Consider the following 25,105-nt stretch of genomic DNA (forward strand, 5'->3'; position numbering starts at 1 on the left):
AAACGTCCTTTGTCACGCTGCTGGGAATTCAGTGTGTAGTTGTGATGGAGTCAGCCCCGCAGACACTCACAAATGCCACCAGACGGTGACAGACACGCCCACCCGCAGTCAGTTTATGGAGCCCGCATTGTGGGCCGAGCTCACACACTGGACACTCGCGCTGCAGCCAGTCCTCCTCACACCCAGCACTCCTCCTCCATCCCACCCCCTAGCCCAGTGCCCCGGTGCTTCCCCTGACCTCCGCCCCCACGTCTTCCTCTCTTTCCAGGCCCCTCGTTGGAGAGGGAATGGAACGCAGAAATGGACTAGGGACCCGGCGCTGCGTCCCATGAGAGAACAGGAGGGGGGTCTTCATTCTAAGCCTCCAACGTCCCCATCGGCCAAACCAGTTCGCCCTTTAAGTCAAAAGGGACGTGACGGGACCGTTGTTCGCCTGTTGTCTTCCCCCATTAGAGTATAAGCGCCTTGAGGACAGGGGCTGTCTTTTGCCTCTTTTTGTATAACCAGCTCTCAGAACACTGCCTGGTACACAGTAGGTGCTTAAGAAATGTTTATAGAACTGAACCGAATTGGAAAAGGGAAGAATTCTGATGTACTGAGGACGCCACGCCCCCAGTGTTTGAGGGAGAGTAGTAGCCGCCTCCCCCCATACCCATTAGTGACACACAGGGAGCCCAAGAGGCTGGCAGGGTGGCTAACCCACTCCACCCCGGTCCCCAACACCGGAGGAGCGGGATAAAGCAACACGGGGAAAGGGGGCCGGCACCCCGGCATCCCAGACTCTGACCTCTCCTGCCCCTAAGCCATGCCTGTTCTCCCCGAGAGCGAGCAACAAAGGCCAAGCTAAAGGGAGGGGCAGAGACAGGCGTCCCCGGCTGCCCCGCCCCCCTCACCCCCCCCCTTCTCCCCAGCCTCAGGGCACCAGGGAGGGAGCCGGGCCCGGGCAGCAGTCCTGGGAGGGAGGAGCGAGAGCGGGAGGGGGAGAGGGGGGCAGGGCAAGGAAGGGAGGGAGGTGAGGGGGGAGGGAGGGAGAAAAAGAAAGAAAATATTTTCCGTGTCCCCGCCTGCGGAGTCAGTGTGCGGTTTGGGAGAAAATGTGTCGGATATTTTGGGGCGGTCACGTGGGCGGGCAGGCTCCAAGAGGCCCCGGGACAGTCCTAGTTTAGAGCCCGTGAGCCCCCCCAAGGGTCCCCCCCGTGATCGCGTACCCCTGTTCTAGCGCCTGCCCATCACCAAGACCGTTCAATTCTGGGACCTCCGGCCTTCGAGGATTCCCTTTCCCCCTCCCCTTCCAGGTGAGTCAGGAGGAAAAGGGGGCTGGGATGCTCGGGTCCCACAGTGGGAAGAGGGGATCGCCTCGGGGAGCAGTGGTCTGGGAAGGCTGCCTTTTGGGTGCGTGAGGGAGAAAGTTCTCCTGGTTTCTGGGGGCTCCAATCGGCCCAAGAGGGCATCTCGGTGCCTGGGAGGGTGAACTTTGGGGTGAGGAGAATCTGTGGGCTTGGGGAATTTTCTTGGCGAGGAAAGCTTTATCTCATCCTCTCCCAGAGCTTGGAGCTTCAGGGGCCACCGGGAGAAGTTGGGACAGATTTTTAGCTCTTCCCTTTCCCCAGGGGGTCCTGGAGGCAGGAGTTATTTGGAAGAGCAAGACCCTGGGCTTTGTTCTCTCCCCCTAAAACCCGGGGAAGGGAGTACTGAGCTACAGCCCGGGAGCAGCTAGGGAAATGGTTTTGGTCCGGGAGGTTCCCTCCCCTTTGACACTAGATGAAGGGATCTGAAGAGCAGAGATTTAAACGACTTAAGAGCAGCCTGAAGTGGGGTAGGAGTTGGAGGGAAGTGGGGGAGCCTGGGTTCTAGGAGATCAGGAGCCCTTCCATCAGAGGGTCTAAGCTTGTGCTCCCCTTCCTCCCCCTCCCCACTGGCTAGGTTAGCAGTTTCTCCTGGGTCACTGGCTGCAAGCCCAGGTGAGACAGAGGAAGGCTGGAAGACTGAGGTAAAGGACCCCAAAGCCCTATTCCTCCAGCCCTACTTACTGACTTTGGCTTCTTTCTTCCTAGCAGTCACAGCCTAGTTTCCTCAGCTTTGCCCAGTATGTAGGAGGGAGTGTTTCAGGCAGCCAGAGGGTAAGTGTGTGCTGTCTGTTTGAATTGGGAGGAGGATCAGGGGCTGAGAGTGGGAGAAACAGGGGGAGGTCAGAAAATCGGGATGGGTCTGATGTCTGGGGTAACTGGAGGCTCACTCCCCGAGTCCGGGCTTGCCACTCTCCGGCCATGGACTGACTTCTGGGGAGATGACGTGGGACCTCTGGAGGTGAGAACACCTCACCTGTGCCCACATTTCAGAGGGCAGTGTTAGGGAAGTGGGCAGCTTGTGCCTCCCCCCTTGTCTGGAAAAGGGAGTGGGGATATCCTCCCCAACAACACCCCTTCCCCCATTCATACACCATAGCTCAGGGCCCTGGTAGGGAGCGGTGGGCACGCCCCCTTCTACCCCAACCCTGGCACATTCCCCCCTGGCTCAGAAAGCCACCTAACTGGCACCTCCAGTTTCCCCCCTGCCCCACCCTGCCCGTGCCCTCCGATGCCCACACACATTCCACTGGCATTGCCTGCCTTCTCCCCTGGGCACTGCCCTTTCCTGGGGCCAATTTAGTGTAGGGAAGACACCTGGGGATAGGGGCGGGTGGGGATCCAAGGGTCTGGGCTCCTCTGAGTTTGGCACAGGGCCAAAGGAAACACCCCCATACCCTCTGCAGCAGCCAGGGGGCCTAGGCAGGAGGCCTAAGGATGCCTGAATCCTTCCACTGGGATTGTGGATGGGGTCATGGAAAAAGGTGGTCGTGTTTATTCAGGGGGGGCAAAGAAGGGGGGGAGCAGTCACAAGAGCCTCTTTGTTCCACAAGCTTAGCTGGACTGGGCAGAGAGACATGCCCCCCTTCCCATCCACCCTCCATCCCTGCCCACGCCCACCCCCCCTTAGTTATGAGAAGCTGCTTTGTAAAGCAGCCCACCCCTCAACTGGGCCCACTCTCTGGGGTGGGATATTGGTGGAATAGAGGGGTGAGAAACATTTCTTTTCAGACAGCTCCCCAGGGAAACCCAGGTGTCTCATATCCAACTCAATGCTTCTCTTTACTCCTTGTACCACCCCTTTCTTCCAAATGCAAAGTTCCCCCAACTTACCCTGAGCTTGAGCTTCCCATCTACAATGAACTAAACTCCAGAGATGAGACACAGGCCTTTCTTAGCCGTGTGCCCCATTCCCATTTCAGTCTCTAGGGAGATGAGAATAGGTGGCTCCTATCCCATCTACAACTCCATTCCCTGGGGAGACCAAGTCTCTGAGCATCAATTTCTGGATTTCTGTCTTCCTGTCCCCCATTCCAGCGGTCCCTTCTCTTTAGACCCCGGTCGAAAATTTTAAAATTGAAACCAATGTGGGAGAGACCTTGGACATCCAGAGCTAGGGCCAGGGAGAGGCAAAGGAGGGGGGAAGCCTCTTTGGCATCAAAGGGGTTAATACAGTTGGAATGTGGCCCAGCCTGTTGGGCTGTGGCCCAGGGGCCTCTGGGAGCCAGGACTCCTGGCTCCACCTGGGATAAGGACTCCAAGAAGAAGGGGAAACTAAGAGAGATGGGGCCCCTGAGGTTGGAAAGTCAGACTTCTTGGTCTATGGGGGCAGTGCAAGGTAAATGTGGTAGGGGGTGAGCCTTGACCAAGGTCGAGATCCAGAATGGAAAAATACACCATGGGGGGCTGGAGTCCCTGACCCATGGGAGAGATAGACAGATACATACACACTGAAGCAGAGGTAGAAGGCAGGTAAACTGAGGGCTGTAAGAGTACAGGGCAAAGACATGCCCAAAGGTGAGAATTGGTAAGAGAAGCAAATAGAAAATGATAAATATAAAGATCACCACGGTCCCACGAATAGAAGCCAAAATAAAAAGAGATAAAGGCACCCTTTCCACCTCTGTCTCTTTCATTCTGCGTTCTCCCATTTGTGTCTGCTTCTCTCCATCCTCTACCACCTGAGAGTTCTAGGAAAGGATATCGGGGCTCAATGCAGAGGCCTCCCATTCCCAAGCCCAGCTGCCATATGCAGACTGGAATCAGAAGGAGCTGGAGGTGCAGGAAGAGAGACAGAGCCTGGAAGGCAGAAATGGAAGCAAAGGGGAAGGAAGGAAGGAAGGAAGGAAGGAAGGAAGGAAGGAAGGAAGGAAGGAAGGAAGGAAGGAAGGAAGGAAGGAAGGAAGGAAGGAAGGAAGGAAGGAAGGAAGGGAGGGAAGGAGGGAGGGAGGGAGGGAGGGAGGGAGAGAGGGAGGGAGGGGGGAGGGAAGGAGGGAGGGAGGGGGGGGAGGGAGGGAGGGAGGGGGGGAGGGAGGGAGGGAGGGAGGAGAAGAAAAGAGGCATTGAGGGGGAAAGGGAGAAAGAGATCTGGGGAGAAGATGGAGGTGGGAAAGAAGTTGAGGGAATTTGGAGGAGAAAGGAAAAAGGAGAGAGTTAAAAGAAAGGGGGGGGAAAGAAAATTGGGAGAATCAGAATTTCAAAAAAGGAAATTTGGATAAGTGTGCCAGAAGAGTAGCTGGGGAGGATTGAGTGTAAAAAGTACACAGATTTAAAAAGAGATAAGGAACACAAAGGGGTCTGAGAAACTGAGACAGGTCAGGCTTCAAAACCGAGTTAGAGACTCATCCTCCCCCCTTTGTTATCCCAAACTCCTATGTCCTGAGGCCTGACCCTTCACCTCCCTCCTCCCCCTTCCCCTCACCTCTTTCACCTACTTAAGACAGACAATAGCCCCGGGGCCCCAGTCTGTTCTTCCCGGGAGTGGATCTGGAGGGTTTCTCTAAGGCCCAGCACAAGTATCCTTCTGTGTTTCCCCAAAATTTCCAAGGGCCCTTTATTAGCAGCTGCAGATCGAAGGTCGTTGCCCTAGGAGTGAGGCACAAGAGGGGTATTTACTAGAGCAAGGTGACCCCCCCTTTTCATCTGACTTTTTTCATTTTTCCCCCTCCAGGACCCTTGGAACCCTGGTGGTTGGGCTGGACACGGTGGGCACGGAGCCTCCCGGGCCCAGGCGTCGGGCATGGGCGGGGGGTGTGGCTGAGGGTCCCCCCTGCCCATTGCAGACCCTAGAAGACTCAGCCACCCATGCCACCACCATGGCTGCCAATAAGGATCGTCTGTTTGTCCCCAGTGCCCTGGCACCTGGGGCTGGTTTCCCTGGGACGACAAGCTTCCCTTTTGCCTTCTCTGGGGGACTCCGGGGATCCCCACCCTTTGAGATGCTGAATCCCGGCTTCCGGGGCCTGGGCCAGCCTGACCTTCCCAAGGAGATGGCCTCTCTGTGTGAGTCTCGGGGGCTGTGGGGGAGAGGGAGGGGAAGGGAGGCCACCAGGAGATCGGGAGGTTTTCAGATAAAGGCTGTCCAATGTGGGCCGACTCTTAGAGTGGGGAGATAGTCAGCAGGCTCTTGGCCCCCAGGTGGGAGAGTTAATTCCGAGAGTCCGGCTACTGGAAAAACTGTTCGGATGGAGTCTTTGTTGGGGAGTGGGGGGAGGCAGTGATGCAGATCTGAGCCATGTGGAAGTAGTTAAAACGAAGAGGGCTTTTGCATGCAAATGGGTTGGGGAAAGCAGAAGAAGGACTGGGGGGTTTAAGGGGCTGTTGTCTGGAACCTGAGAATTCTAGTTATTTGTCGCTGAATAATAATACTTGACATTTCTCTGGTAAATGAAGGTTTGCAAATTGTTCCGTAAGCCCATTCTCATGTGTTTCTCCCAAAGTACTGGGTTGGTAGGTACTGTTATTACTGCCATTTTACAGATGGGGGAAATTGAGGTTTGTGGACTGGCCCCTAGTAAGTGTTGGAGCTGACTTTGGAATTCACATTTTCCTGTGTCGAGGGCTATCACCTACAGTCTGGGAGCCCTGGGAGGCAGAGGAGTGTAGGAAGCCAGTCTGGGGAGTGGTAGTCATTTTCTGGGTGAGTGGGTTCAGTCTGTTTCAGAAGAGTACCCAAAGCCAAAATAGAAAGGAGCAGATCCGGGGCTGAGATTCTAAAGGTGCATGAGTTGAGAGTTCCCAGCAACGGGGTGTAGGCAGCCCTATAGGGGAGAACTTTATATCTCAAAGGGGGAGGTGGGGCCCCAGAGGGGGGGTGGTTCCCTAAGATTATCTTCCCTCCCTTCTTTGTGGACCTGGCGCCCCTCCCCTCCTCTGGGGCCTGGCACAGTATCTGTGCACGGTGCAGATCCCAACATGCCCCCCTACCCTGCCCACTTTGCATGAAATCCCTGGGTGCTGACAGGCACCTGGTCCTCTCCCATTCCCCCCACTGACCCCAAACACACACACACACCCTTCTCCCTATGTCTCCCATCATCCCTGTGCCAGAGGTCCGAGGAGGTGGGTCAGAGTGGGATGGAGTTGTAGAGAGGAAGCCTGAGCAGGGAGGCTGGGAGGGAGGCCCCCAACCCAAACCAGAAAGGAGAGAGAAAGTAAAGGGAGAGAAAAGCAGAAACAAAGACAGGGATGGCGGCAGGGGACCTTGATGTGGAGATGGAGTGGGGGGTAGGAGGGGAGGCTGATATTTGACGAGGGGACGCTGAGAGGAGTGTATATGTGTGTGAGGTGGGGAAGGAGGGAAAGGGGTGACTAGGCTGGGCTGGCAACCGTACTGGAAAGACTGAGCTCATCTGGAGACAGACTGTGTGAGAGAGTGTGTGCCCATGGGTGGTTACATGTGTGTGTGCGTGCACATATATGTCCACATGGACTGTTCACACACGGAAAGGACCGGCAAGGGTGGAGGTGACAACCTGGGAGACTGGCGAAGGAGCCAGTGGGCTGTGCTGGCTCCTAATGGATGTTCTGTAGTCCTCGTTAGTGTCCTTAAAACATGGGGAGATATGTGGATGGCACGCAGGTGCAGGGGAGAAACAAAGTATCTTCTCTCTCCAAGAGCTGCGACCTCCCTGAGTTCCTGCTCTATCTAAACAAGTTTTTAGGGCTCTGGATTGTGAGGAGCGAGACCCCTGCCCCGGCACCACGCTTATTGCAAAACCATGAGGACTTTGAACCCCGTTCTTCTTTGAATAAGGTGTCTGTGTCTTAGGAGGAGCAGCTTCTTGAAAGCTAGAAAACAAACTTTGGTAGAGAGGAGTGGGGTGACAGAAAGATAAGGGGGACAACTTCTTGTGAGGGGGGATTCTTGTTAGGGACCCTTCTGACAGCCTGGGAGTCTACAGACTTCAAAATGAAGTTTTAAAATATATAAATATTAAATATATAAAAGAAAAGAAACCATTATACCTAAATAGTTACCCAAGTCTATTAAATAATATGTAAAATATATAAAATAAAATAGATGGTATTATAAAAGAAAACCATTACATCAAACACACAGCTTTCAAAATATATTAAGAAAAAAATAAGACTATGAACCTTATTCTGGGAGACCTGGGAGCGAGGAGTCCTGGAATTACAACCCAGTCACAGTCCGAGACCCTCTGACCCAATCTCTAGTCCTGATACTGTTAAAACTCACTGGAGGCCGGTTAAGGTTGGAGAAGGGGTCGGGGCAGCCTGGGCTCCCTTTCCAAAGGCTGCCTTGCAGGCAGGGGCAGGGAAGTCGGCTCTGGAGCAGGAACTGGAATTGGGACTGAGAGCCTGGGAGGTTGGGGAGGGTGCGGCTGCTGGGGACAGGCCTGGGCAGAGCTGGGGTGGTGGGGGGTGGGAAAGGCCGGGCCTCAGACTCGGGTGGGGGAGATGCATGGGAAAGCTGGTGGTGGGAGCCGGGGAACAAAAGGAGAGAATGAGAACCATGTGCTGTCCCAGGGGAGCTCTGGTTAGTGGGGAGGGTTCCCTCTTCTCTTAGACCCTAAATCTTTTAACCTCCCCTCATTTCCTTCCATATTTTTGCCCCCATCTCTGGCTTCTCTTTTCTCTATTCCAAGTCCTCTTGAGTGAGGTTGGTTGTTGTGGAAGAGCCAATGAAGAGCATTATGTTAGAGCCACCAGGTGTGAGCGGATTCCTGCTCTTTTAGAACTCACTGTAGCCCCTTTTGTCACCCCCGTTTCAGTGCTTGGGGTTCTGCTGTATTTGCTAGGGACCCACCCTGGGTTTAAAAGGATGAGATGGGTGTAAGGGAGCCCCGCTGTGGGGAGACAGGGGGAGCACGTGCTGGGCCCAGCATGTGGAGGCTTGTGTGCGTGTAAAGGCAGGGAGGGCTTCGTGGGTGTGTGTCTCCAGTCAGTGCATTTTGCTTTGAGAAGCTAGGGGGTCTTTCTTTTTTGTCTGAGGGTGTGAGTTTCTGAGTTGAGACTGTATCCATGTTGCTCTCGTGCTGACCCAGGGCAGGGAGCAGCCTGTGGTGGGCAAGGTTCCCCAAAGGTCTTTTCTCCTGGGGGGGGAGTTCTTGGATTCTCAGGATTTCACCAGGGATGTGTGGACGTCCTGCCTGGCTCTTCGGGGTCACGTGAAAGGACACCTAGAAACACATAGAAAATAGACGGGAGAAATAACGAGATGAGGAGCAATCAGAGGGATGGGGAGAGGAACATAAACAAAGGGAAATCCTGGGGCAGAGAGACGACCAGGAAGATACAGTCAGGACAGACAGAGACACAAACAGAGGCAGAGAGGGAACGGGCGGGTGAGGGCACTGGGCAGGCGGCCTCAAGGAAAAAACCCCAGACTACCGCCTCCTTTCCTTCCCTCCCCTTCCCTGCTCTCTCCTCCGGCTCCAGCTCCAGGCCGACACAAACGGGGCTTTGATTGCAACAGGAAACCTCTCCGGCGGGGGGAGCTGGGCAAGCCGCCTCCTTTGGGGCCCAGTCTGCACCCCCCTGCCTCTCCCTGGCCCCCCTCTATCCAATCCTTACGATGGAAGGCCCCTATCCCGGTCCAAGGCTCCCCACCCCTTAGTCCCACCTCCCCGAGCTCCGGAGACCCCTCCCATTGCCCTGGGCCATCCTTCCATCAGGGGCTGCTCCAAATCCAGGTCTTCTTCCCTGAGGCAGTCCCTGCTTTGCCCTGGAAACCCCCCCCCAAAGTGGAAAGGAGAAGCAGTTGATGGGAGTGGGGGTGAGGAATAAAGTGGTCTCCCCCTTTTCTCTTGCCTGCATGTCAGCTAGAATCTGTCTGTGCCAGGGGCGGCGTTGGGGGAAGGGTAACAACGAGGGTAAGACCATTCAGGACCCATAGAATTTAGGGCCCGGATGGTCACTCTCCCTGTTGGGGGGAGGAGATGCCCTGCTTCCCCTTGTGTGAGTGTGTGTGTGTTTGTGCCATTGAGTGGCTTGTGGAGAGGAGGGGGCACAAGAAGAGGGGTGAGTCAGGCAGTGTGCCCCCATCCCCCCCAGGCTGGTGGAGAACATCTGGTTTTCATGAAATGCTAGAAGAGTAATGGGCCTAATTGCTGCAATAAGGGCAGGGGGAACATTGGGGTAAGGAGGGAGTTGAGCGGCTCTACCCACCCCCCCTCCCTGTCACACCTTTCCCCAAGGCTGGGGGGGAGGCTGATGGGAGAGGTTAGGCAGGGTGCCCTAATGCTCCTCCCTCCTCGGACCCTCTTTCTTAGGAAGGCAGGGAAAGAACTCCGAAAGGGTGATGTGGAATGGGGAGCATCTGGTGCTGTGAAGAGGGGGGCTGGTGAGGGTTTAGGGCTTTCTGGAACCCTCCTCCCCCACTCCTCTTGTGCCCTCCTCCCAGTCCCCCTCCCTGTGGCCTGGCCACTTCTGGTTCTAATTACCAACCAGGCGGGCCTGACTTAATTGGGACCTTTCAGGAGAGGAAGGGTGGAGGGGGAAGGGTGGGGGGCTGACAGCCTGCGCTGAAGGACTGGGCTCCCTTTATCCCTCCTACCTGGGTTTTGGGGAGTTGGTGTCAGCCCCATTTTGGTCCCCGCGTATAAATTTCTGTTACAAGAGTATTCATTTGACTGCTGTGACTCTGCCCCGTTCCAGACCCTGCCTCTGACTCAACCCCAGGCTCTAGAAGTCATCCCCGACTTGTTAGGATGCCCCCCTTCAGGAACAGAGGGTTCGGAAATTGAGGGGAGACCTTACCCGGGACCCTCCCCCTCACAAGCCAACCCCTAATCCAGCCAGCCCCCTCGGCATTTTCTGACCTACGTCCCGGTCCCCTCAATCCCTACACCTCTGCCCCGAACCCCACTTCTGGCTCCCCTTCCAGCACCCCACGCGCTGCCCTATCTGTCTGACCAATCCTGCCCCCAATATGCGTCCCCTCAAGTCCCTTGCACCCCTGAACTACCCTCCCCCCATTGCATCAGAGATTCTTAGAAAAGCGGCGCCCCGCCCCGCCCTGCTGCCGCCGCTGCCGCCGCCGCTGCCTAGGCTGGGGGGAGGGCCAGCAGCGTGCGTGTGTGTGTGTGTGTGTGTGCGTGTGTGCGTGTGTGTGTGTGTGTGTGTGTGTGTGTGTGTGTGTGTGTGTGTGCTGGGGGGGGCGGGCCAGGACGGGCGGCGCTCCCACTCCCTCCCCGGCTCCCCGTGTGAGCCAGGCTGACCGAGCCGGCTGGGCAGGCCGGGCGGCCGGGCAGCGGGCGGGGCACTGGGGATGGATGGGGTGGGGGAGGGACGAGGGGGGGCGGTTTCCGGGAGTAGCAGCCGCTGGCGCTGTCCCGGGGCCAGCCCCCCCCCCCCCCGACTCCGCCCGGGCAAACTCTTGACGTGGACCAGCTTCCCTCTACCCTCTCTGCCCCGGCCCCCAGGCCCCCTCCCCCGCAGCTCCCAGTTTCTCCTCTAGTCCCGGGCCCCCAGCAGCTCCTGGGCTCCCTCAGGTCCCTGGTCTCCCCACATCCTTACACCCGAGGGTGACTGATAGGGGAGGAGGGGGAAGGAAGCTGTGGGGGTCACCGCGAGGGGGGCTGCTAGCTGGAAGGAGGGCCCTGAAAACTTTTGAGGGGCACTTGTGATCCTGGGGGGCAGAGAGTTCTCAGGAATTCTCGGTCCTGGGGACAGGTGACGATTCCAGGGGGCAGGGGGCATGTGACGATCCTGATGGACAGTTGATTCTGGGTAATTAGGGCTCCTGAGGGGCAAGCTCCCAAAAGGCGGTTCATTCTGGGAGGGGTGGCAGTTATCGGTTCAGGGGGACACAGTGACGTTAGGGGCTGCTGGCAATCGTGGGGGCCCTGGTTTCCCAGGGGAGCATTTGATGGCCCTAGCGCAGCAGCTGCTCGCCCCAGAGGGGTATTTGGGGGAGGTTTATTCCGGGGGTAGAGAGTGAATCTGGGTTGGGCACTTGGAAGTCCCTGAGAGGCGCTTGTGTCGGAGGAGCAGTTATGAAGCTTTCCAGGGGTGCTGTCGGGGCCCCTAAAAGCGGGGGATTCAGAGCCTGGGGGCGGTGGGAGTCACCGAGCGGGCGGAGGAGGATGTTGGGGGAGTGGGACTGAGGCGTTAAGCAAACGGTCAGGGACCCCGGAGCTCGCAAGAGGGTGCTCCGAGGCTGCCTTGCTCATGGGGGGTGGGGGGCCGGAGAAGGACGCTTGCCGGCAAGGGCCGGCGGCCGGCTGGGCGGGGCCGGGCGGGGCCGGGTCAGGGGGAGGTGAGCGCGCCCGGCCGCCAGCCCTAAGGGGGGTTCCCGGAGAGTTCACGTTGGGCGCGCGCTTCGGCCCCGGGACAAGGAGTTGGGGGGGGAGGGCAGCAAGGAGAGGGGCGGGGCTAGAGGAGGAGGCCGAGCCCGAGCCGCAGGAATGTGCCGCGAGCGAGCGCGGAGCGGGAGCGCGCGCTAAGGGGGTGGAGTCTCCAGAACAAGTTGGGGGGGAGGGAGAGGGGAGCGAGAGTTTGGGACCCGGAGCAGTGCACTGGGGGCGGGAGGACACCTCCGTTCTCCCTCTGCTCTAACCTTAGTCCTAGCATTCTTCCTTCCCTTGGGTTGTTAAAAGAAAAGTGTGGCTGTTGGAGAAGGGGAAGGTTCTGTACGCCCCCTCACTTTTCTTGCCTCCGCCTCCACTCTGAGCACGCGCGTGGGTGCAAATTACGGGCTTCCGTATAGTGCGCAGGGATGTAAGGGGCGCCTTGCACGCGTGCACATATTTGCATATGCGTGCGGACATGTGCGTGCATTGTTGACTATGTGCATATGCGTGAGTTTCAGGATGTGTGCCCGCTGGGATCGATGCCTCCACGCACGCGCGCTCCTGTGTCTCCGAGTATATATGTCTCTGTGTGTATGTGTGCGCGCTGGACTCCCCATTCGGCTCCAGCGCGGTGCCCGGCCCCCTCCGCTCTCCAAGCCCCACCCCCTCCACCCCTCCGGGCTTCGCTTTTACAAAAGGTCTCCCCGGTGAGAGCAGCTTCGGCGCCCGCCCGGAGTGAGCGGGACCGCAGCTGCCGCGGCTTCCAGCCCCGCCCGGTCCCCCTCCCCCTCCTGGGGATCACCCCCCCACCCACCCATCCACGCCTCCCCCCATGCTGCCCGGCGACCGGCTCTAGCACTCCCCCGCCTCCCTCCAGTAGCGGGGCGCTGCCGGGGGAGGAGGGGGATTGCCCGCGGGTCCCCGGCGCCCAGCCTTCCCTCCACTCCTCCCCACCCTCCACCCCGGGCCGCGATGTACGATTGCATGGAGACGTTTGCCGGGAGCCCCAGACGACTGTACGGGGCGGTGGGGCCCGGGGCTGGCTTGCTGCGCAAAGCCTCCGGCAGCCCCTGCTTCGCCGGACTTGAGTCCTTTGCTTGGTCGCAGTCCGCCAGTCTACAATGTAGGTACCGTCTGGGACCTAGACGCGGGGTGCGGGATCCGGGTGGACGCGGGACCTTTAACTGTTGGGTTTATTTCGGGGAGGGTGGGCCCTTTAGATGCTTGGATGTGAGGGACTGGCCCTTTAAGTGTGGGGGCCCCGGAGGTTTCCTAGGGTGTGTGCGGTTGGGGTAGAGTAGGTGATTTCCATAGTGGGTGCACGGCAGGAGTGCGTGCTCAGCGTCGCTCAGAGGCTTCGGGGGGGGGGGTCCCTGGTGTCCGTGTGCGTTTACAGCCCCGGCCCCTGGGAGAGCCGCGAGCTCTGGCCGGCGCGAGCGCGTTCCAAGTTTTAGGTCCCCGGTGGGCTCTGTGTCTGAGCGGGGGACGGGGGTGACAGTTATTTCCGCGGGCGTGTCGCGACCTCGGGAGTGGCGGGGCTGAGGCGCGGGGGTGTGACCTGACCCGGGTCCGCGCGTCTCCGCACACCGCCCCCCTGGCCGGGATCGCCCGCGCGGCCCCGGGTGCGGAGGGCGCAGTTCGCCCGTGTGCATGTTTGTGGCATGAGTCTGACGGAGCCGCGGAGGGGGGGTGGCGGCTTTGGAAAGTGATGTGTGTGCGAGCGCGTCCTGCCCCCTCCCCGGTGTGCGGTGTGGGACTGCGAGCGCGGGCGGGCGCGGGCCTGCTCCCCCAGCAGTTTCGGGAAGAAGGCCCGCTGGGGCGGCGGGTGTCGCGATGATGGGTACAGGGAGCGCAGCGGTCCCCCGGGCTTTTCCACGTACATGAAGGGAACAGTCAGGAATGAGAGTGTGTCGGGCTGCTGAGGGGAGGGGGATTTCTTTCTCAGTGGGCTCCGAAACGTCTCTCCTGCCCTCCTCTGGCGGGGGGTGGGATCGAGGAGTCCTGGCCGGGATGCGAGGCTGGGGGCCGGGAGGCGAGGCGGGGGCCCTGGAGTCCCCTTCTCCAGAGCAGCCATAAAAAGCCGGGCCTGGGAGGCAGTAAAAATGAAGTCCAGATGAGAGGCAGCTTTGAAGAGTGGGCTGCAGCGCCTGGAGGAGGGGGCCGACTGGAGGGGGCGAGCGAGCCGAGGGGCTGACCTGCCCCCGCCACCACTCAGAGTTTCCACAGGGCACAAGCCCCCGGGGGGCCAGGGTGGCTGGGGTGGGAACGGCGAGGATGGGGCAGGAAGGGAGAAGGGAAAAGGGCAGGGCGGCCGGGGGCGCTGTGGGAGTGTGTGAGCCCGGTCACCGAGCCCAGAGCCCCCGCCAACGCTCCTCACTCCTTGGCACTCAGCAGCGCTGTTTACAAGTTCAGCCGTTTTTGGTTCCAGAGCAGAACAGCTCAGAGCTAATGACTTGCTGAGGGGGTTGGGGTGGGGGTGGAAATTAGGGGAGTTAATGGGGACGCATGAGGGGTCTCGGCCTTTCGGGGATGGACAGGGGGGGAAGGACGCCGTCCCAAAGCTTCCTCGCGTCTCAGCTCCCCCATCCCTGCCTGGCGAGGGGGATGGAAGCGCTTCCAGGCTGGGGGGGGGGGCCTAGTCCAGGAACGGAGCTTTGTGGGGTTAGGTCGGGCACAGAGCTGCCTCTTGGGACTGACTGACCACTTCCTCTCTGCCATTGGGGGGAGGGGGCTGCTGTTTACCCCCTGGTAGCCCGAGGTCTCGCCAGTGGGTGCCAGGGAGCAGAGGAGGGCCAGGGAAACCTGGTTGGACAGCTAGTAAAAAGGCTGAGCAAAAATGGGTCCCAGGACTTGCTGGCTCTTTGGAGGGTACTGGTTGGAAGTCTCTGGGACGGTGTGCCCCCGGGGTGTGGGGCTGGGGGAGGGGTGTGAGAGAGTGAGACTGAGAGAAGGAGACTGGGAGGAGGCTGTAGGTCTGCTGCAGAGCCTAGGGCTCCAGAGTGCCCTGGGCCTCGCAGCTGGGAGCATTTACAGCGGGTTATAAAGAGTTTGTTTGAAGCTCTCTACTGGCTGGCCAGGAATTTCCTCAATTTCAGCAATTTGGACTTTAAAGGGAGAAAAACCCAGAGCCCACCACCTCCTCTTTCCCAAAAGAGCGCCCCCCCCCCCACTCTGCCCCAGCCAAGCCCGTTGTACCTAGGGGCCCCTAGCCGGGGACAGGGCTGGGTCCAACAGTGGTTAGGGTCTCTGGAGCAACTTCCCCTCTCCAGGCGGGTTTCTGAAATCACTAGCTGGTACTTGGAGATTGGGGTGGGGGATGGGGGGAGTAAGGGAGGGTGTTACGAGGGTGCCTGGGCAGGGGTGATGACATCACCCAAAGTAGAAAAACTGCCCCCTAGGCCTGTCTCCTCGAACCCCCCTGCTTTGTGGATTGGCTGGCACTGCCCCGTGCCGGCTTGGCCCCACCCGGGGCCCTTTCGCAAGAGAGGAAATGAGGCAGCTCTCTGAGGGCAAGGAAGGCGTCAATGCCCGAGGTGAGCACCCACCCTTGTTCATTGCCCAGTGGGCACAGTTCATGCAGACTAAAGTGTGGTGGGGGGAAAACGGGTCTGGGGAAAGAATTGGGCACTTCTTTTCTCTCGGGATTCCTAGGAGCAGCCCCAACCCCCCAGGCCTCAGTTTTGAATAGAACTCACACATCCTACTTCTCCCCATCTGAATTCTTATGTAAATGGGGGGGTCAGGTCTCCCTTCCCCCATCCCACCCTCAAGGTGGGCGGCGCCAGACTGTAACCCAGTAATCTGGCTCTTGGATGTTCTTTCCCTGCTTACCCTTTGTTGGATTAGAGATCACTCCTAGGTAGGCCCCACTGGGCTGGGGAGAATATGCAGAAAACCGGTGCGTTGCGGATTTCTTCATTCACTGCAGAAAGCAGCATTTTGGGAAACTTGTTCCAAGTATGAGACCCCCTCCCCCCTCCGATGGGCCTGACTTACCTAACGCGTGAGAATGGGGACACACACACACAGAGCTACAGTCTTGTCTCCTTCAGATTAATTACTAAGGCATTAAGTGAAGTGGGTTTGCCCCCCTTTGGGAGCTGTGTTGGGTGTTTTGGAGTTCAGCAGCTTTGTAATATAATCAGGAATGGAGACAAACTGTTCAAAGTCCCTCATTACCCTTCCCTGCATGCTGCTGCATGCCTTCCCAGGCATGTATGCCCCACAGACTCCCAAACATGCTTCTGCATACATGCCCCCCTTGTCTCTACCCTCCCAGGGCCCCATTTGCAGAGTCCCACCTTTTCTGTCTTCTGCTCCTTCAGACTCTGGTCCCCGCATTAGAACAGTTCTAGAGATCCATTGCACCTAGTGGGTGCATGATCATGCTTGGCGGGGACGAAGTGGGACTTGATTTATTGTCTCTGTTTTATCTGCCAAGCTCACTGTGTGTTGTTGGGCCAGCCTTTTCCTTTACTTGGGCCTCAGTTTCCTCATCTGTAAAGTAGTAGGATTTTTGAGTTTATATTGCAACTGAGAAATAGGGTAGCAGAATTTTTCAGCTTATTATTGATTAGGTGATTTTAGGGGGGAGGGATGTAGCCAGGAGCTCCGCTTGGGCAGTTGAGTTGCACTCACTCAGGATGACCTCTCTGTCTCTCTTAACCCCAGAGAGATTTAGGGCAAAGATACTGAGAAATTAAGGAATAGGAGCATGTTATTAAAGCATTTCCTGAGGGGAAAAGGGTAACTTCCTACCCTATTATGTTTTGGAAAAAAGGAGGCCCAGCATTCCAGGCTTTCTAGGACTCCAGCTCCCCATTTACCCATTGCTCTCCGGCCCCACAGAGAGGGAAAGATGGGCATGTATGAATCCTGGGAAGGGGAGAAGGTGAAAGAGACTTGGTGAGCGTAAAAGTTTGACTCCCAGAACCCCGCTTTTTTGGTTGACTCCTGGAACATTCCACTTTTAGATAATCCTATCCAAATGGATCACTTATTTATTTTTACAGATGAGGAAACTGAGGGGTTAACCTCTTGGGTTGTTTGAGTATCTTTATATTGGGGGATTAGGCTTTGTTTTTGAAGAGCCAAAGGTGAGGCTGGCTTAATGAGGGCTGTTGGTGGGTGGGTGTTTATTGTACGCATGTGGGAAAATGGGGGGAGGCAGCCTGTTTACAGTAAAGTTGTATATGTGTCAGTGGGAGGGGGTCTGAACTTTGTTAGCCGGAAGATGAATTGCATGGCTGTTATTGTCGGCTTGTTGTTGCTAGAAGGGGTGTTGTGGGGAGGCTGCCTCAGTTAATTCCACGTTGCTCCTTCCTCTCCCAGCTGTAGAGACCCAGAGCACAAGCTCCGAGGAAATGGTGCCCAGCTCACCCTCGCCCCCTCCGCCACCCAGGGTCTATAAGCCTTGCTTCGTCTGCAATGACAAGTCCTCTGGCTATCACTATGGGGTCAGCTCCTGTGAGGGGTGCAAGGTGTGTGGTAGGAAAGCCTAGATTCCCCCCCCCACCCCCCACCCCCCGGGCTGAAGGGCCCCTCCCAGGGCAGCTTGGTGTGGGTCTGATGGAAATGGTCCGGGGCCAAGATTAAGAGGGTCGAGCAGGTCGGGCAGCCAAGCATTTACTAAGCACCTACTGTGTACCATGGGCCGTGCTAAGTAAGTGCCAAGGATACAAAGAAAGGCAGAATGGGGCTGGGGAGTGAGGTCAGAGAGGAGAAATCTGGGAAGGGGTGGGGCAAAGAGGTGTTGGGTATAATATACTCTGTTCTAGGCTGGAGTTGGGAGAAAAGGGGAGAGGCTCTGGGTGGGTCACAGTGATTGTGGGAGCCTGAAGCTCTAGGATGATTGGCCTGATCATCCCCCAAAAAACTTCCTTTTTCTCCGCCAGGGCTTCTTTCGACGAAGCATCCAGAAGAACATGGTCTACACTTGTCACCGAGATAAGAACTGCATCATCAACAAGGTGACCCGAAACAGGTGCCAGTACTGCCGACTGCAGAAGTGCTTTGAAGTTGGGATGTCCAAGGAAGGTAGGCCCCTGCCTGCTTCGGCATTTCCCCTTCCAGGACCCCTCTTGGACTCTTTCTCTTTCTCTGGTTCTCTCTCTTTCTCCCAGCCATATCTCCAGGATTTGCCTCTGAAACCCCACCCTTTTTTTTACCCCACTTTTGTAGGACTTCCCATTCTTATTGACTCAGGCTACTCAGGAGGACCCCCACCCACCCATTCTCAGCCCTCTCCCTTCCCCAGTTCAGACCATTTCATGGGCCTTAACCCTTTGGCTTCCCACAAATAGGAATGGAGATTAAGGATCGAAGGCCCTCCTCCCCTGGGAAAAGCTTCTTCATCCTAGCCACCAGGCTTTAGAACAGATTTGGGGTGCTGGCTCCCTCCCCTCCCCCACCATTGTGCTGCCAGGGCTATAAGTGGATATCCTGCCGGCCTTGTATCCTGCCACCCCCACCCCCACCCCCCTCGCTGGCTCCCTCAGTAGCTCCCGCAGGGTGACAGGAAGGGCAGGATGGAGTCCTGCTGCCTGGACGGAGAGGGAGCAGGGACTACAGGCCCTGGGCCCGGGAAGGGATACTGCCAGACACTGCATGGGGGGAAGTAAAGAGGTATCAGAGGTCGGGAACCACTTTAAGACACAGGAGAAAGGGACAGGGTTGGGACCTGGGTGCCCTGTCCTCTCTCTGTGTACTTCTCTCTGACCTGCTGCTTTGCCCCAAGCTGTCCGGAATGACCGGAACAAGAAAAAGAAAGAGGTCAAGGAAGAGGGTCCTCCTGACAGCTATGAGCTGAGTCCCCAGCTGGAAGAACTTATTGCTAAGGTCAGCAAGGCCCACCAAGAGACCTTCCCCTCATTGTGCCAGCTGGGCAAGTACACAACGGTGAGTGGGGGCTGAGGGAGATGCCCGAAGGGGCACTGGGAGAGGGGAGAGGCTCCTGAGAAGGAAGGGGAGCTGTTAAGTCAGCCGGAGAGTCTGGGAAGATGCCCTGCAAGCTGTGGGAAGAAGATAACACCGAATTGGGTTCCTGGGGGAACCTCTTTAAGGAGAATAGTCAGTGTAACAATAGAGGCAATTGGAGTTAAGTGACTTAGCTAGCAAGTGTCTGAGATCCTCCTAACTTGTGTCTACTGTCCCTCAACAAACAAGTAAGCACCTACTGTGAGCCCATGCCGGAATAAGAATTGGGGAGTAGGGCACGACGGCCCTTGACCCTGTAACTCCCCATTCTCATCCCTAGAACTCGAGTGCAGATCACCGGGTACAGCTAGACCTGGGCCTCTGGGACAAATTCAGCGAGTTGGCCACCAAGTGTATCATCAAGATTGTGGAATTTGCCAAGAGGCTACCAGGGTTCACAGGACTCAGCATAGCTGACCAGATCACCCTCCTCAAGGCAGCCTGCTTGGACATCTTGGTGAGAGCCATCTAAGATCGTATCTACATTCTGTCTTCTCTTAGGCTCCCTTCCCCCACCTTCTAAAGACTTCCTACATCTCAAGAACTTTTCATACTGTAGACATTATTTTCCCACAGGGAGATCCTGAGTCTGCACCCAGCTAGGCCCTCAGACATTATCTGAAGCTTGTATCTAAGCTTCCTTAGCTCCAGGTTCCCATGAGTCTTTTGTTGGGATTTTTTGGGTCACTTTTCCAACATTCCCTGGGTCTTTTCCTGTCACTCCCTGCCTAAGCAGGCCACTATGTGTGGGTTGGGGTCAGGTGAATTCTGGTCTCCATGATCCTCAGTTTCAGTGAAATAATAATAATACCCCACAACCTATCTCACCTGAAAGCAGACTTCAGAGTGGTTTGTATAGTGTGTTCTGATTGAATCCTTTAACTCAGGTTTCTGACCTCTCCCCACTTCCCTCCTGCTGTTTAGACTGACCAGAAGGATATTTTTTTTCCTGTTCTAGCACCTTGAAACCCAATACTGTCAGAACCCTTTGAGAGGTCATCCCTTTCCCCAGGGCTGATTACTGACCAGCAGCAAGCCCTTTCACCTCAGGCCTCCTTTGAAACGACTTTCTGTCTTCTGTCCTTCCTCTCATACCTTCCTTCTCCTCCTACATAATTATACCTACTCTCGGCACTTATTCTCCAAGTTGGTATGTTGTTTGGGGGGCAGCCGCTGCTCCTGGTGACCCTCCCTCTGCCCTTTGCCCCATTCTGGACAGCAGACCTCCGGGAGCCCTTTTGACTTTTGACAGGTCGCAGATTGTTCTCATTCCTCCTCTTCCTGAGCCCTGCCCTCAGCTCCAGGTCTGCTCCTTGTCCACCATATAGAGCCATCTCCCATTCCCCAATGGGGCCAGGACCACTGCTGACTCCTCCCCACCTTGTCTCTTTCCTCATTCCCCCCCCCCAGATGCTTCGGATCTGCACCCGGTACACCCCAGAGCAGGACACGATGACGTTTTCTGACGGGCTGACCCTAAATCGGACACAGATGCACAATGCTGGCTTTGGGCCTCTCACAGACTTGGTCTTCGCCTTTGCTGGGCAGCTGCTGCCTCTGGAGATGGATGACACAGAGACGGGGCTGCTTAGTGCCATTTGCCTCATCTGTGGAGGTACTGCATGTCCCCTGGTATCTCCCCCCCCCCCCAGCCTGTTTCTTCCTGATACTCCAGTCTGGCCAGACCCTGTGGGTCCAGTTTTTCTCTAAAACATCTCCTTCTGGCAGAGACTGCCTTAGTCCTTTTCCCCTTATCTCTATCATGCCGGATGACAAGTTTTTCTCCTCTACCTTTGTCGAGTGGGGAAAATCTGGGAAATTGCAGGTTTTGCTCTAGGATGCCCCCTAGTGGGGTCCCTTTCTTTATGTCCCCCTTCCTGTGTCTTCCACTCTCACTGAGTCTTCTGCCATCCCTCCCTGCACGCTTGCCTCTTCCCCCCAGACCGAATGGACCTAGAGGAACCAGAGAAAGTGGACAAGTTGCAGGAACCGCTCCTGGAGGCTCTGCGGCTATATGCGAGGCGTCGCCGGCCCAGCCAGCCCTACATGTTCCCAAGGATGCTCATGAAGATCACTGACCTTCGGGGCATCAGTACCAAGGGTCAGCCCGGAAGGGGGAGGGCTCGATAGTACGGGAAGAATGAATTGGGGGCAGAGCCTGGGTCCTACTCACCCAGCCTGGGACTCTGCCCTTGGAGAGAAGGAACTCCAGAGGGGCCCTGGAAGTACCCAGATTAGTGGAGGGAGGGAATGATGCTGACTTCAGACGTGATCCTGGGTAAATAAGTCACTTAGCTTTTGCCTGCCTCAGTTTACTCATCCACAAAATGGGGATAATCGTCCTTGCCTTCCAGGGTCATCATAAGGATCAAATGAGATAACATTTGTAAAGTCTGCAAACCTTAGAGTGCTAGCTATGTAAATGCTAGTTGCTGTTATTACCAAGGTATAATAAAAACTCACCTTAAACAAAAATTGTTGCTCATAAGCAACCCTGTAAAGTAGGTGATAGAAGTATTGTCCCATTTTTCAGAAGAGAAAACGGAGTCTCAAAAGTTGCGACTTGCCTAAGGTTACATATGTATGTAGTATATCTTAATGCTTGCATTTGATCCTAGAGATCCCAGAGAGATTTTTTTCCACTATATACCCCAATGCCTGAGCACAACTGGGCTGACTTTTCTCAGTGTTATGGATCCCTGTGGATCAAAGTCATGACTGGGGACAGTTTCTTTGGAAAGGCTTCCAGGCTCTCCTAGAGAGAAATAGGCATTTATTAAGTACCTACTGTGTGCTTTACAAATATTCTCTTATCGAATCCTCACAACAATGCTGGAAGGTAGGGGTGGATCCCTGTGGAACAAAGTTAGGACTGGGGACAGGCATTTATTAAGCACCTTACTATATACTAAGCCCTAAGCTAAGTGCTTTACACATATTCTTTTATTGAATCCTTACAATTCTGGAAGTTAGGGGCTGTTAAACCCATTTTACAGTTGAGAAAACCAAGATGAAATGATTTGTTCAGGATGACCCTGCTCGGCAGTGTTTGAGCCTGGACTCCAGGCCCATCTCCTGCCAGGTCTTGGGGAGTAATTAGGACCATTAGGGACTGAAGGGGAGCAGCAGGGAGGCAAGGTTAGGAAGGGATAGGACCGGGGAGAAGAGGCTGGGAAATAACCAGTATGAAAGCTTAGAGATCATTTGTTCCATGGCATTCCTCTTCACAGGAGCCGAACGTGCCATCACCTTAAAGATGGAGATCCCAGGCCCGATGCCCCCCCTGATCCGGGAGATGCTGGAGAACCCTGAGATGTTTGAGGACGACTCCTCGCAAGCCGGGCCCCCACCGGAGCCTCCCAGCGAGGATGAGGGAGTAGGGGGTGGGGCTGACGGGGACCTCAGCCCCCAACCTGACCCAGACCCCTGATGGCCCCCTGTGGCGGCGGCGGTGCTGAGGGCTGATCAGATAGCTGGGTAGCAGACTGACCATCCCCATCAGTGACTGGGAGAGGACCTTATTGCCCTCTCTTCACTCCCATTCCCCAAACCAGCACCAGTTCCAGCTCCTTGTTTTTGCCAAAGTTTCCTGGGCTACATGTCCATCCTTTACCCTCACCGAGTCCTAACCGGGCTTCCTCCCCACACTTTTCTGGTTGGGACCTGATTCCTGTGCCTCCCTCCCCACCTTAGGGAGATAGAGCGGTTGGGGTGAGATGGGGTCTCAGCTGTGAATCGGGGAGCTCTCTCTCGGACATCGGGGTCCCTCAGTTCCCAGTGGGGAGAAGGGGGAGAATATTTGTTGGTGCTGAGTAGGTGAGGACCTTGTCTCCCACCCCCCCCCTCCCCTGCCAGGTGCTTAGACCTCCAGGAATAATTAGGAACACTAGAGACCAAAGGGAGGAGCAGGGGGGCTGGGCCAGCTGCCTCCACCCCCTTGTGCCTGCTGTGCAATGCCCCCCTGCCTGACACATACTGCCCTCTGCCTCCCTGTGTGCCAGGCTCCGGGGAGGGGGCGGCTGAGCTCCCCAGGCCTGTGGGGCAGCGAAGGGGAGCAGATGCAGGCCCTTTCTGTACCTCTTTGTTGATGGCTCCAGCTCATACTCCCCAGTCCCCATGCTTCCCCCACAAAAAGGGGAAGTGCCCTCCGTTAAGAATCCCCCAGTCCTATCATGTGCCTTGGGTATCCCCCGCCCCCCATCTCAGCCATCGGGGCGGAACCCTTCTACACTACAGAGGGGCCTGGGGAGCCCCTCCCACTCCACCCCTAGTGCCTTCCCCCCACAGTACCCCAGAGCAGCTCAGCCCAGGGAGGGGAGGGCTGCTTAGCTGATCCCTTCCCTACCAGAGGAAGCCTCTTATTTATTTATTAGCTTTTGTTTACACCCTGGAATTACCCCCCATCCCCCCGGGGGTTCTGGGGGCGGAGCCCAGGGCCCCTTCTGATTCCCATCCCCTGGTTGTATTTAGCTGCCAAATAAAATTCCCACTGGCCCCCCTTTTTCTCTGGGGGGGCTGGGTGCTGTCCCCTCCCCCCCTTTGTTTACATCCCCCTTCCCTCCCGCTGTATCGCATATTGCTGAGTTTTCTATTTTTGCAAAATAAAGTGATGGAAACTCATGGGATCTGACTTGGGGGGGGGGGGCTGGGAGTGGAAGGAGGCGGCTGAAGACTTGCCTGAGGGCCAAGGTGGGACTGGCAGGTGTTCTTTCCCTTCCTTTTCCCTCCTGGATGGGAAACTGCTGCGTGAGAATACTGCTAAAGGGAGTGAGATCTGGAAAGCAGATTGGGAATCTTGGGAAGGGGAAGAATTGGTGTGTGGATCAGGTGAATCTCTCCCAGGCCTACCTGGACCTATACCTCGCATGGCCACTAGGGGGTAGCTGCACGTTCTCAGCAGAAACGGGTGGGTGTCGGGTGGAGCTTGAACAAGATTATACACTTAGGAAGCTTGGGTTAGATCTCCCCATTTCCTCCATCACCTGCCTTACTCCTTCCAAACGCACACACTCCCCACCTGAGAGCATCCAGTTTAGAATCTGTTTGATTTCCTGGATTGAATTGGGGGTGAGGGGTTGAATAGCCACTTTGCAGAGAGGTCAGTGCTGGGAGTGGGATCTGGGGGAGAGAAGAGACCACAGATGGGAAATTAAGAATCAGGAGAAAAAAAATGCTGGAGATGACTGGGATGGATACTGGGGGATACCCTTAAAAGGGTAGATAATTAGGGAGCAGGGATGTTACCGGGGGTCCCATAACTTGTTCAAACAAAAACTTATTTTCCTTTTAGGCTTTCCTTGCTAGTCTTTGCTTATAGAGGGGAAGGGAAGAAATCATACACCACATTTCCCATCCCTAACATTTGTCTCATTGTCCCTAGTTCTCAGATATTGCTTTCTACCTCCAACAACAAACAAAACATTCTACCTAAAAAAAGAATTTATTTTTTATTTTCGGGGGAAGGAGAGGCAATTTAGTATCAGAGGATGGATTTGAACTCAGATCCTAAATTTAGTTGCCCCTGTGAGATTTGTCTTGATCGTGAATCCTGCTTGACTGAGCACCTAAGATTAAATTTGAGATCCCCATTCAATCCATACTCCTTAGGTGTAGATCTTTTCTCTCATTTTGCTCCTCCATCATTGACCTTTCTAATCTCCAGTCTCTACAGCCCTCTTCAATTTCTACCTCCCATCATCTCCCATTCTGTCCTTTCCAGGTTTATTCTAGATTTTTCCATCTACTTTATCTCCATCCCTCCATTCTTCCATCTGCCATCCTCCCTACCCTCTTTCTGCAATAGCTCCCAAACAGTATTATCCCCGTTTCTCCTAGGCTTCCCCCCCTTTTTTCCTGTCCTTCCTGCATGGGTTCTCTCCCTCTATATCTTTTAGCTAATCTTCCCTTCCCCCCATCCCACTTACATGAAAACATCTCCCCCCTCTAGAAGTTCCCCCTCCAATTCTGGGTGTGTCACTTCCTCCCTAGTAGGCCCCTAGGCAGATGTAAATAGCACAAAGGCAGATCCTGCTAGAGGAAGAGCTCTGCACCTGTGAGTAACTGGAGAACCCAGTCCCTCTACCTGTAACTCCCTTCCATAACTGTCTCTGACCTAGTGAGGCTGGACACCTAGGCTCCCCCGACTATCCAGCATGAAGACTTCTGAGTCCCAAGGCTAGGAAGAAGTGAGGGAGTCTTAGGGTTTAAGGTGACTTACTCATTTCTTGCTACTGAGGGGACACTTAAGCCCTGGCCTCCTAACTACATGTAGTCTTTCTGATTTTATTTTCTCTAAGCAAAGGACTGGGGTGGGTAGAAAAGAGACAGGGAGGAGAGATAAGGGGAAAGCTTTTTTAGCAACCCAAAATTAACTTGCAATTCTTCCTGGGTCCCCAACTTAGCACCTCTTATTGCTAATAGCTCCAACTCCCATTCTCTAAGGAAAGGAGGCCAAAAGGCAGTGGTACCATCCTTTCCTAGAATCCCTCCAAGGTACTAGTCCTGTATGATTATGAACAGGGGTGT

General features: G+C 55.9%; 2 protein-coding genes across 6 annotated transcripts in view; one reads left to right on the forward strand and one right to left on the reverse strand.

Moving 5' to 3' along the window:
• The window catches only part of PCBP2 (poly(rC) binding protein 2), a 350,172-nt gene extending 338,371 nt beyond the window's left edge, over positions 1 to 11,801 (reverse strand). Inside the window, exon 1 of the mRNA XM_074270266.1 lies at positions 11,779 to 11,801. The gene's annotated coding sequence lies outside the window, so the exon portion shown is untranslated. The remainder of the gene's footprint in view (positions 1 to 11,778) is intronic.
• RARG (retinoic acid receptor gamma) lies at positions 1,055 to 23,200 on the forward strand. Of its 5 annotated transcripts, XM_074270242.1 has the most exons (11): positions 1,075 to 1,295; positions 2,055 to 2,120; positions 5,017 to 5,348; positions 15,004 to 15,138; positions 16,937 to 17,085; positions 17,500 to 17,641; positions 18,342 to 18,502; positions 18,861 to 19,037; positions 19,991 to 20,195; positions 20,523 to 20,681; positions 21,811 to 23,200. In XM_074270242.1, exons 3-11 carry the CDS (start codon positions 5,162 to 5,164, stop codon positions 22,008 to 22,010), a joined length of 1,515 nt encoding a protein of 504 aa, XP_074126343.1. In that variant the 5' UTR covers positions 1,075 to 1,295; positions 2,055 to 2,120; positions 5,017 to 5,161; the 3' UTR covers positions 22,011 to 23,200. The 5 variants fall into 5 exon arrangements, with proteins under 5 accessions (XP_074126345.1, XP_074126343.1, XP_074126346.1 ...); XM_074270244.1 differs by lacking the exon at positions 15,004 to 15,138 and having other exon boundaries at positions 1,055 to 1,295; XM_074270245.1 differs by lacking the exon at positions 15,004 to 15,138 and having other exon boundaries at positions 2,058 to 2,120.
• Positions 23,201 to 25,105: the final 1,905 nt, after the last annotated feature.

This window comes from Sminthopsis crassicaudata, chromosome 5 (genome assembly GCF_048593235.1).
Source record: "Sminthopsis crassicaudata isolate SCR6 chromosome 5, ASM4859323v1, whole genome shotgun sequence".
Taxonomy (NCBI): domain Eukaryota; kingdom Metazoa; phylum Chordata; class Mammalia; order Dasyuromorphia; family Dasyuridae; genus Sminthopsis; species Sminthopsis crassicaudata.